Raw genomic sequence first — 12,120 nt, forward strand, 5'->3', positions numbered from 1 at the left:
TTTGAGGACAACAAACATGGGCCTGTGGTGCTTCTCTTCAGTTGCCCAAGGAAGGGAATCTGTCGATTTCTGAATTGTTAAGGTGTTCGATTGCCTTCAGGGGTTCTGAATTACTCAGGATGTTGTCAGATTAGTAGACAGACAAGGGGATGGCCAGCTCCCTGCCACAGGCCTGAGGAGGTCAGAGGCAGCCCGTGGGTGAGATAGAAGTTGTGTTGAAGACACACTTCCTTACCAACCACATGTTGGCTTCTGTTTTGTCCCCTGCAGAAAGCGAGGAGGAGATGGCCACCAAGGAGAAACTGCAGTGTCTGAAAGACTTTCACAAGGACATCCTGAAGCCATCCCCAGGGAAGAGCCCTGGCACGCGGCCTGAGGACGAGGCTGAGGGGAAGCCCCCACAGAGGGAGAAGTGGTCCAGCAAGATCGACTTTGTACTCTCTGTGGCTGGCGGCTTTGTCGGCTTGGGCAACGTCTGGCGTTTTCCGTACCTCTGCTACAAAAATGGTGGAGGTGAGTATAGGCTGGGCAGAGAGAAGGGTCGGGACAGAGAGGGGATGGCCTCTTGTGCCCTGCTTTCCCTAGTCCCCACCTTGACCTCCCTCAGCCAGCCTGCTGCACCTTCGCCCTGCCCCACCCCACTTAGCGGCAGGAGAGGAGCACGCCTGGGAGGCAGGCGGCGTTCTGTCAGGGCCTTTCTGTGTCCCCTTGAGCAGAACACTTATACTCTGATCCTTCAGGTTGCCGTCCCTGAAGAGCGGTGATGAGGCCAGGTCCACATCCCCCAAGTCTCCAATACTCACACTCCCTTCATAAATTTTCTCTTACTTGTGTGCCTCCTGACTCCCTTCTTACGTTATGTCCTTCCTAACATTTGCTTTGGCTTTTCTAGTTTAAACCAAATGTAGTTCAAAAGCAAGCTTCACTTCCCCTCATAAATGGGAAACCAGTATCATTTGCCATATTGGAAAGGTATCCAGGGAAAAAAGATACAGTGAAGAGATTTTCTAATTTTTCTGTTTTAATTAAAATTTCTTTTCTGATTTTACTGAGATATAATTGGCATATAACATTGTATTAGTTTCAGGTGTACAACATAATGATTTGATATGTGTATATGTATTGTGAAATAATCACTACAATAAGTTTAGTTAGCATAAATCACCTCAGAGTCATGCACTTTTTTCTTGTGAGAACTTTTAAAATTCTTCTCTTAGCGACTTGAAGTAAATACAGTGTTATTAACTACAGTCAACATGCTGTACATTCCGTCCCCAGAACTCACTTACAACTGGAAGTTTGTAGCTTTTCACTGTCTTTACTCATTGAAGATATTTTTGAAATATTAAGGTCTTGGTTGGTTTGTGTTTTTTGTTTTTTTTTTAACCTGAAGGCTGTGAGCTAGAATCCTCTGCTGTTGGAGGTGCTCAAATCAGGCAGCAGGTGCTGGGACTGTGTTGCTGTACAGTAGGAGGGGCCTTGGGAGAACTGGAGAGAGAGAGGTGCCCATGATTGAGGGCTTACCGGTCAGCAGAGATGGGCATGCTGCATACAGCCCTCATTAGGAGAACTACCTTTTGGGAAATTCTGCCTTAGAGTCTGGTTTCTTAACCTTTTGTAGGTCTCAGGTGCCTTTGGGACTCTGATGAGTGTTCTAGACGCTCCCCAGAGCAAAGCGCATACACATAGACCCAAGTTGCCCACAGTTTCAAAGGGTTTATGGACCCGCTGAAGCCATTAGTGGACACCAGGTAGGAACCCTCACCCCACCTCTTTGCCCCTCACTCCTCCCCTGGCTCCCATCCACAGCTGGAGGTGCCCACCTCTTGCTTCTCATCATCACACCCTTCCTAGCTAGTTCGTCTCAGCTTCCTGCTCTGGGCAGGCCTGGGGACAGGTAGGTGAAGGCTTCAATGAGGAGGTCATATTGGGGATGGGTCTTAAGGGCTAAACAGTTCCTATTCAGGTGGACGATGTGGGGAAGACAGGCAGGCAGTTGGCACAGCTTAACCAGAGGCTCTGAGGCTGAAAGCACCTGGTAGACTTGAAGAAGCTGAAAGGGCACGCTGGAAAGGTGATGCCAGCTGAACAGGGGGGCAGGGCCTGGAGAATTTTCAACCATGTCCAGGAATTTGGCCTTTACCCCTCACATCCCTCACACGTTCTCTCTGGTTCCATTGGCCGGGAGGGCTTGGGAGCGAGCACCTGCAGCCTTGGCTCTTGCGACAGACCCAGCCTGACCCTCATCCCACTCTGCTCTCTCCGCAGGTGCATTCCTCATACCGTATTTTATTTTCCTGTTTGGGGGCGGCCTGCCTGTGTTTTTCCTGGAGGTAATCATAGGCCAGTACACCTCTGAAGGGGGCATCACCTGCTGGGAAAAGATTTGCCCCTTATTCTCTGGTGAGTATGTGACAAAGGTCACCGGGGGCCTGCTGTTCATTGGTTCTGCAAATTTTTACTGAGCACTTGCTGTTTGCCAGGTACATCATAGCCTCATGCAAGTCACTTGGCACTGTGCCTCACAGAAGGTAGCAGCCAGTACATGATACACATGAAGCTGTTAACAGTGACTGCTCAATACATATTAGCTGTTCCCACCTCTCTGGGTTGTCTGGATAGAGAAACCAGCAGTTGCTTAACAGTATAGTGCAGAAGATAAGCACCGGATTCAGGGGCCTTGCTGTCTGGGTTCGAGTCCCTCTTCCTTCTCTTGCTAACTCTTGTGACTTTGGGAAAGTCACTTAAATCTCTTTGTGCCTCAATTCCCTTCTCTATAAAATGGAAACAATATGCTTTTACCTTTACTATAAAGACAAAATGACATTATGTAAAAGTGCTTTGTCCTCATAGAAAGCCCCAAACTAAGGATATCTTTATTATTAAAACATTCAGACCTATGTCTAGTACCTAGCATGCATTCATAATACAATACTGTTATGATTATAACTGGCAAGGATGGGAGGATGTGTGTCTATTTAGTCACCCATATAAATCTGTCCATCTATCATCCATTAAATCTTTCTTAATTAAACTAGTCAATTTAGTTAGATTATCCATCTATTCATCTATCCATCATCCATCTGTCTACCCATCTACTCATTCATCCATCTATTCATCTACCTAACCTTCCAGCCAATCACCAGCCATACATCCATCCAACAAATCAAATGCCCATCCATCAATCTAACATCAACCCATTCAGTTCTCTACCAGTCTATATAACTAGCTCTGTAACCATTCATCCATCTAACCATCCACTCATTGACCTAACCCATTTCCATGTAGGATCTTTTATTCATCCAAGTATCCCATTTATCTAATCATCCATTTTTTTACCTTTCCATCCATCCCTCCATCCATCCAGTCATCCATTCAGTATACAGATATTTTCTGGTCACTGTTGAAGGTCCCCTGGTGGTGCTACAGCCTTCCATTTGAGTATGTGGACACAGAGGATCTGGACTTCCTTCTGATGCTTGTCTTGCTTATCCATACCTGCAGGCATTGGCTATGCCTCCATTGTGATCGTGTCCCTCCTGAATGTATACTACATCATCATCCTGGCCTGGGCCACGTACTACCTGTTCCAGTCCTTCCAGTCAGAGCTGCCCTGGGCGCACTGCAACCACACCTGGAACACACCCCATTGCATGGAGGACACTATGCGCAAGAACAAGAGCCTGTGGAACACTCTCAACACCAGCAACTTCACCTCCCCTGTCACTGAGTTCTGGGAGTAAGGCTGGCCTCACTAAGGAGGGAGGGAGGGCATGGGTGGGGGCAGAGAAGACAGCCCACTCCTTTGTCTTCTCCCCGGCAATGTGGGATCAGGGAGAAGATGGGTACAGATTTGGAGATAAATCCACGCCTTTGGTCTCAGACAGGCCTGGAATTGAGTCCCAGTTCTGCCATTCTACTGGCTGTTTGATGTTTAGCAAGTCTCTACCCCTTTCTGAGCCTCAGTTTCTTTAACTGTCAAATGAGGGGAATGAATTGTTCCAACACGCACAGGATCTCTATGAGGATTTTTTTCCCAGAGACAGGTATATGTACTTATATTGCTCAAAAATGATATCATTTTCTTATATATTTTAGAAGAAATGTAGTTAGCACATCAAACCTGTTATTGCACAGAAAAAAATGCATATATGAAGCTGAATTAGTTACTCAAGTGAAAAGGTGAATAGATAAAGTAAAAATTATGCATCAGTTAGCTTGTGCTATGTAACAACCATCCCCAACTCTGTGGCTTTAAATGACAACCATTTCTTTGGCTCAAGGTTCTGCTGATTGGCAGTTTGGGCTGAGCCTGGCTGGGCAGTTGTTCTGGTCTTTGCAGGGTTCCCTCATGGGCAGGCCAGCTGTAGGACATGAGGGTAGCTCTTCTGGGGATTGGCAGGTTATTGGCTGGGGTGCCACGATCCATATGATCTTACCACCCAGCAGGCTACCTTGAACTTACTCAGAGGCAGCTTGACATGCCAAAGCAACAAATGGGAAAGTCCCAATCAGGAGCAGTTTTTAAGCCTCTGCTTGTGTCATTTTTGTTAATGTCTTGTTGGCTAAAAAGTAAGCCGTAAGACCAACCCAGATTCAAGTGGTGGAGAAATAGCCTCTGTCTCTTTATGAGAGGAGTGGAGAATGGGCACTTTCACAGTTTACCACACTATTGTCAATAGGAGTATACACATAGGACAAACATCAGAAAGGCAGAGTGTGGAGGGGCTTGAAATTTGGGTACCTCTTAGCTGATATATGGGAAAGCTCTTCTAACATAGTCCATGGAGGCCAGTTAAAGATATAATTATTGCATCCCTTTCCTTACTCTTCATGGGTGCAGCCCCCTCAATCTGGAGATAACTGAGGTAAGGCCTTGCATGAAGCTTGAGAACCAGGAGCTGGGAATGCTAAGAAAGCAAGTGGACTCTAATCATCACGAGATGATACTCCCTCTCTTTTGTGCATGGCTTTGCTGTTTCCAAAGTGTCTCCGCACCTCTTAGAACCTGGCCTAGGAAGAGGCCCGCAGGAGAGGAGGCGGTTGCCTGCTGCTCGGTCCCAGGCATGCTTTGGGGCCAGAGCTGGGGAATAAAAGTCAAGGTCAGTCAGCCCCCACTCCGATGGTGCATGTCCCTGTCATGACGTGTGGGCATTTCAGTTTATGCCCCCAGGTCCCTGGGGCTATTGAACTGGGGCTGTGTGTACATGTTTTCCGCTTGCAGACAAAGAGGGCATTACAAGCACATTCATCACCCCCTCAGCTCCCCACCCTCTGAAGAGCTGAGTTTACAAACAAAGAAATGCGGCACTTTATTCTTCTCACTTGAATGGGCCTGAGACCGCAGCCCTGTCCGCTCTCTGCTGTTCCTGGCACAGCCTGATCACCCAGGGCCTGCCCCGCCCAGGACACTGGCACTCAACGCGCCACTCGGGCGCCATGTGGCCCTGGGCATTGATTAGCTGTCTGGGTTCAAGCCCTGGCTGTGCCACTTCTAGCCTGGCCGGGTGCCTTTGCCTCTCTGGACCTTGGTGTCCTTACCTGTACCTGAAGAGGTCCTAACACTGCCCTCCCAGGGATGGCCAGCCTGAGAACCTGTGTGACAAGTATGGGCCATTGTTATTTATTTAGTGTCCTCACAGTGGATCAAACTGCTCCTCAGGAGCCTTGGGAACTCTTAAGTGATACAGCTTTCAGAAGGACTAAGAACGGCCCTCTCTCAGATGCCCATGTTGTCCCCCTCCTCGGTTCCTCTTCCCTGGTCTCCCTGCCTCTAAGGCCTGAGGGCTCTTGAGAAGACACTCACATGAGCTGTAATGTCCTCAGGGTGTCCAGGCCTCACTCATGCCTTCTCCCTTGCCAGATTGGGCCCTACTAGGGGGTTCTAAGTCTCCTGCCTTCCAGGATCTCCGTTCTCAGCACCCCAGCTCCCTTTCTGGGCCTGGAAGACATTAAGACAGTGTTTCTCTTTTCAGATTTCCTGGTCCTGCAGGCACCTTCCCAAGTCCCACATGATCCAGATGGACTTGCTCAGTCCAGACAGTTCTGGCTGCCTGTCTGATGCTCCCTTCCCACTGCAGCCTCTGTACCTGCTTCTGGTTCTAACAGAGTTTTGTGAACCCACCTGAACATCCATAAATAACTCGCCTTCTTTCTAGAACACCAGAGGACTGGGGTCCACAGAGGAGGAGCCTGGAAAGCAGGCTTCGGGGAGAGGCCCTGGGCCTGGCGCCCATGTAAGCAGAGAGGCCGAGGCCAACGAGCCGGGCCGGGGGCTTCAGCTCAGTGCCGCCGAGTCCAGCACAGTGGGCAAGAAGGGCCTGGCCTCCTACCTTTGAGAGCCTTCCATTCTCTTGGTCATGAAAGAGGGAAAAGAGTTCTAATGTGGAATGACTGATTCCCATGAGCATTGTGCCAGGGACTGGCCCCTACCCTTTCATTTCATCTTTGCAGAGGCCCTATAAATAGGCGTATCTAGGCCTCATCCCAAACTGCTTTCGACCTCAAATCCCACATCCAATTCATAGGTCCTCTTGGCTCTCCCTTGCAAATATATTCGGAGTCCGACCCCCCCCGACACTGTAGCCCTCCTCCCCGCACCGCAGGACCCCCGTCATCCTGCTCCCAGACCCCGCACTGGCCCTCTCTGCATTCCCGGCCCTGCCCTTGCTGTTTACTGGACATTGCTTAAAGAACACACTGGTGGGAGAAAAATGGACATGTATTAAGCACCGGCTCTATAGAGGGCCTCAGAGGGCTTGGCCGTCAGTGGGTCTGGGTTCCGTTTGGCAAGAAACTTAGCTTATAGGATTCCCCCTGAAAATAGCCACCAGCTCCACAGTGACTGGCTTTGGGATTTCCATTGAGAAAGGCTTGCTGGATTGTTACTGAAGTGTCACTGGCTGGTACCCCTGTTGGGCTGCAAAACAGTGTGGATCTGTCGAAGGCTGGTGTCCGTGCACCTCGAGGTGAAGCCCAGTCATAGCCATTGTTTCCCTTCTCTTACCTGCACCAGATGCCTGGCTCCCTGAGTTATCTTTTCCTTGGGCAGATGATGCCTGATGGGTACTGAGGAACTCCCTGGGAATCGAGTAGCCGGGCACCCGGGGCCTTCCTCCTGGCCCTGGACAGAGAAGGACCTTGTTGGTCATCCCTGCCCTGCTCCAGCTTTACATGAGGAGATGGTAGAGAACAGGGGGCGGTGCTCCCATCCCTTAGATGGAGGCTGACTCTGGCTCCCACATGTCCCAGCTGCATGTCCTGGGGGCAGTCACCTCACCTGTCCAATCCTTAGAGACAGCATTGCACAGCCCCACTAGAGTGTTAAAGAAGTTAAGGCAGGGCCTCCAGGCATGGCCTATTACACAGGACACTGAGGACCAGAGAGGTTAAGTGACCTGCCAAAGGGTGCCCTGTAGCCAGACATAGCCCAGTGCCCAGCTCTGACCTCAGCCCCTGGATGCCACCTCCAATGTCTGTGTTTCCATTAGCTGTGAGTCCAGGCTAAGGCCAAGGCCACACATATCATCGTACCGTGTGTGTGTATGTGTGTGTGACCCTACTCTGCGGTTACGCAGGGGGTCTTCTCTTGGCCCAGATCCCCTGTGCCCACCCCGTCTTCAGTGCCTCAGCACCCTGCTCAGCAGGAGCCAGTGAGGCTCCCTTTGCCAGGCCCCTGGGAAACCCACCTGGCCTCCTAAGATCATCATTAGATGCCGGCTTTGTAATTGAACTCTGAGTCAGTGTGTAATGGGGAAGCAGAGCTTGCCCCAGTCACGTTGGTCCCGGTCATCCCTGCTCTGCGGTTACCTTTGTCCTGAGGGTCCTGCTTCACCCCAGGCCCTGAAAGACAGGTGGGGCCAGATCTGGCCAAATGCCTTCCTTCCTCCCCCGTTCCTCCAGAGCCCTCTGGGAGCTCAGCACGTATCATTAGACTTTATTAGAATCAAAGAAATGAGTCATATTTGCAAACAAGCCCCGCTCAGCCAATCTTCCCCTGCAGCTGTTAGGAGGGGGAGGCGGGGGAGAGAGCCTTGTGTGGCCCCATGCTCAGGGCGGACGGGCTCTTTTATAATTGTTGCTTCCATCAGTCTCCAGGGAAGAGCCATCGCCAATAAATGGCTGGCCGGCAGTCAAAAGGAAACGATTTGGCCCACTTGGAGGACGTATTTACATCTCTGAGTGCTGGCTGGACGGCAGCAGGCTGGCCGACTCAAAACAGACGTCCAGGCAATTCTTTTTTGGATCCCACCCTGGAATGAATCATTACTATTCTTGGACAAGAATGCAGCTCACCTCTGCCTCTCCTCCCACTGTTTGAGAGATGCAGGGGAATTTGGGATGCTCAGGCCCTCGTGAAGGGCAACCTAGGACCCAGCACACTGGGGGCAGGTCCCCAGGGTGGCATCAGAAAAAAGACCAGGCCCAGGGTTGGTTGTTATCTGGGAAATTTCAGGTGTATTCCTGAACCTGTCTGAGCTTCAGTTTCTGCATCAACAAAATGGGTATAACTGGATTACTCAACTACTGTCTATTGAGCATTTACTATGTGCCAGGCTGTGTACTGGATCCAGCAGAGATGAGGACAGACACAGGTCCTGTCTCCATGGAGATGTTGTGTAAGTAGAACAAACAGACATTAAACAGATACCACAAATAAAATTCTAACAGAAAAGTGATAACTGATGGAAAATAAAGCCAGGGCCAAGGAAGGAGAGTGGCCAGGGATGCTTTTTACATAGGGTGGCACGGAAAGACGGGCCGCCCTGGTGAAGTGGTATTTGAACAGAGACCTGAAGTGGGCGTGGGGGTTCAAAGATCCTGAGGCAAGAGCATGCTCCACCTATTCTGGGAACATTCCAGAAGGCAGTGTGGCTGAAGGAGGAAATGAAGGGGGCCATACGAGAATGAGGTTTGAGATCCCCGTACTCAATGTGGTACGGGGATGGGACTATCCATTGTACGTACAGCTTGTCCTGGACGTGTCCCATTCACACCTGTGGTTCTGGTGTCCTTAATAGGCACCATCCTCCTTGAAGGTATCTGGATCTCAATGACAGAGTATTTGGAAACATTCAAGGAGACAAAAAGGAATGGGGCAAGTCAGGAGGGCCTTTTTGGCCAGGTAGTTTGGAGCCATGGGGGGATGCAGGCAGAGGAGAGCATGGCCCGACTTGGGCGTTGACAGCTCGGTGAGAACAAACGGGGGCCGAGAGTGGAGGCAGGAGAGACAGGAGCTGCTGCCCTAGCCCTGGCGAGCGGCGGGGTGGTGGTGGTGGTGGGGGGGGAGATGTGGCCGGCTTGGGGGTATACCAGCGTGGTTAGGAGGCACCTGTGAGGGGCAGTGCACCATGGCAGTCCCTCTGCGGCATGGCACTGCGGTTTTCTGAGCACTGGCGGGAGGCCCAACAGATCCCGGTCTGCTTTGTGGCTGAGAGACTTGATGGTCCTTTGAACTGGGTCCCTTCGAGAATGGATTCAGATAGACCCACGCTCTTTCCGGCCTTTGTGGCTACCCTTGAGATAACCTTGGAAAGGGTGGATGTCAGTCCCTTTGGCCCCGAGCCCGTGTTAGGCTCAGTTATGACAGCCTTTGATTGATGAGACATATTCCATTCTTGGAAAGTCTGCATGGCCCATTACGAACATTTTCTAGAGTTTAAAATAGTTTGTATAAAGGTGATACGTGCACACTGAAAACATTCAAATAATGAAAAAATATATTGAATGTGAAGTGAGTTCCCCCTCCCTCACATCCCCACCCAACAGGCCCCTCCCGAGCAGCAGTGACACAACCAGCGTCTTCTATGTCCTGCCAAAAATAGTCTGTGCGTGTTCAAGCACAATGCGCATTCATCCCTTTTTACACAATAGGGAGCATGTATTGTGCTGTTCCTCACCTTGCTTTGTTCCCTTATTTATCTCCAGGATGGAGTTCCTTATCAGTACCCAGGGAGCTTTCCCAACGTCCACAGGCTGCATAGCATTCCTCTGTGTGTGTTTTGTGCCCGCTCTGCCCCTACTGATGGCCATTGGGGTGGTTGCCAGTTTTTTGCTCTTACAGGCAGCACTGTGGGGTGGACCCTGACTTTGGCCACATGTGCAAGTATAACTGTAGGGGAAGAATCTTGGGAATGGAATTCCTGGGTCAAAGGAAACATGCCTGACAGTGTCGCTGGAGGCGTGAGATCCTGCAAGGAGATTGCCGCCAGTAAGGAAAAAAGCAAGTCATGCCTCGGGTTCCTTGTGGCCTGCCTAGCTGGGTAGAGTGAGACAGCGTGGCAGCCTCGCATTCGTAGCGGGCACCGCTGGTTTTCCCAGAGCGGTGGGGAGAGAAGGCAGAAAGGTGTCAGCGAACTGACTGTTGGCTTGGTGCCATCAGAATCCCAGCTCCAAGGTTTCAAGCTTCTTCACCAAATTACTGTTAAGGAGAAAAGGCCATCTTAGGACTGGGTACCTCCTCAGCATTAGCTGAGCACCTACTGTGTGCCTGTCTGTGGGGTTCTTTTCCTTGGGATGGTAGGCAAGCCAGACTTGTCACCAAAAGTGACATCCAGTGTGAAAGAGCAGGGAGGGACTCTACAGATAGGCGAGACTTGGCATCCCAAGGTGACACCCGGCGTGAGAGGACAGCCAGGGACTCCATGGTTGGTCACCTGTGGAGCTAAAGGAAGGTTCCTCCGGAAGCGTGAGGGTGGTGTGCTTGGCGTTGGCGAGGGAGCAGCGGTGTGGAGGTGGGAAAGAGCGCTCGCCCTGACACTGCCCATTCACAAGCAAGCCTTGGGCCACTGCCCAGCATGCCCTGGGCCTTCATTGAAGGCACCGAGCTCTGGAGGCTGCACAGGGAAGGCTTTTTGTTTTAAAGCTGCTGCAGCCGCCAGACTCACATGCTTGGCAGAGCCCCAAGCGGGATGCAGTTGGCCGCCGGCCCTGCCTTATGTGGGGACATCCATGTTCCCCGGCTCCAAGGTCCTAGGTGATCCCAGCCCGTAGCGGGGACTAGAGAGATTCTTTTTAAAGTTTGGGCTCTATGTTCTCTGTGAGTCAGAGGGGCAGTCAGGTGAAGTCCAGAGAGCGCTGGCTTTTGGAGTCAGGCAGGCCTGGGTATAGTGGCAGTTCTGCCCCCTGCTGTCTGTGTGTTTGTGGGCCGTTGGCCCCTCCAAGCCAGGTTTTCCCCGTCGGTGAAAGGGGGCAAATAACCTCTAGTCCTTGGGTCAGAGGAGATAAATTGAAAGGACCTTGGTGTTAGGATGAGCACACACTGTCCTTGGTGACAGTGGGGAGCCCATCAAAGGTGGGATGACCGGCAAGGAAGGGACGAAGGAAAGCTGCCTCTTCTTAAGGTTTGTTAGTGGAAATATTTCATGGATTGGTCCCAAGTGACATGCAAACTTTCCATTCACCCCAGTTAAGTCCTTTCATTCCCTCAACATGTATTTATTTAGGCCCTACTCTGTGCCACGTGCTGTGCTAGGTGTGGAACAGAGCAAAGAAAGGCCTGGCTTGAATGCCAGTTGAGGGGTGCTTTTGGGTTTATTCAAGGTCCTCATGTTGAACCTTCTCTGGGGAAATGGGGGAGGGAGGAATACTGAAAACATGTCCCAGAGTCCTGACCAAGGGGATCATCCCGCCGCTGGTTGAGAGCTAGCGATGGGCTGGGAGGGTTTCCCAGCAGCACCCTGGGCAGGAGCTGCTTATGTTTTACAGATGAGGAACCTGAGGCCCAAAGTCACTGTATGTCTCCCCTGTTTCAAATAGGGAGCTGACTTTCATTAGAAGGAACCTAGCACCTGCCAGTGGAGCATGAGCGCTCTGTCCCCCATGGGTTGTGGCCTGGAGATCTGGTGGGCAGGTGACTTCAGGGAACTGGTAGGCAGGGCCAACGTCCCTTTGCTCAGTGTGGCTGCCCTTGGTCAGTGCTGCAGCAGTCAGAGCTCTGGGACAGTGTGGCCGTTTCTGGGCACCAGGTTGCAGGGTCTTCTCAGCCATCAGCACCTGTGCTGCCCTACCCCAGCTTCAGTGGCATCTGCCTCTTAGGAGTGTGTCTGTGCAGGTGCTTGTACGCGTCAGCAAGGTTCTTGACTGCAAAGATCCAGGCTGGGCCGTGTGCTGCTGGGCAGG

The 12,120-nt window shown here is 51.2% G+C and overlaps 1 protein-coding gene across 3 annotated transcripts in view; it reads left to right on the plus strand.

Moving 5' to 3' along the window:
• Positions 1–12,120, plus strand: part of SLC6A6 (solute carrier family 6 member 6) — a 78,047-nt gene that overhangs the window by 38,850 nt on the left and 27,077 nt on the right. For all 3 annotated transcript variants that reach the window (XM_054594871.1, XM_054594870.1, XM_054594872.1), the window contains 3 exons: positions 271–513; positions 2,269–2,403; positions 3,505–3,739. In XM_054594871.1, the coding sequence (XP_054450846.1) occupies positions 285–513; positions 2,269–2,403; positions 3,505–3,739 (599 nt within the window). In that variant the 5' untranslated portion in view covers positions 271–284. The remainder of the gene's footprint in view (positions 1–270; positions 514–2,268; positions 2,404–3,504; positions 3,740–12,120) is intronic.

Source organism: Pteronotus mesoamericanus, unplaced genomic scaffold, assembly GCF_021234165.1.
Source record: "Pteronotus mesoamericanus isolate MK-2021 breed Mesoamerican mustached bat unplaced genomic scaffold, CSHL_Meso_final scaffold_54, whole genome shotgun sequence".
Lineage (NCBI taxonomy): Eukaryota > Metazoa > Chordata > Mammalia > Chiroptera > Mormoopidae > Pteronotus > Pteronotus mesoamericanus.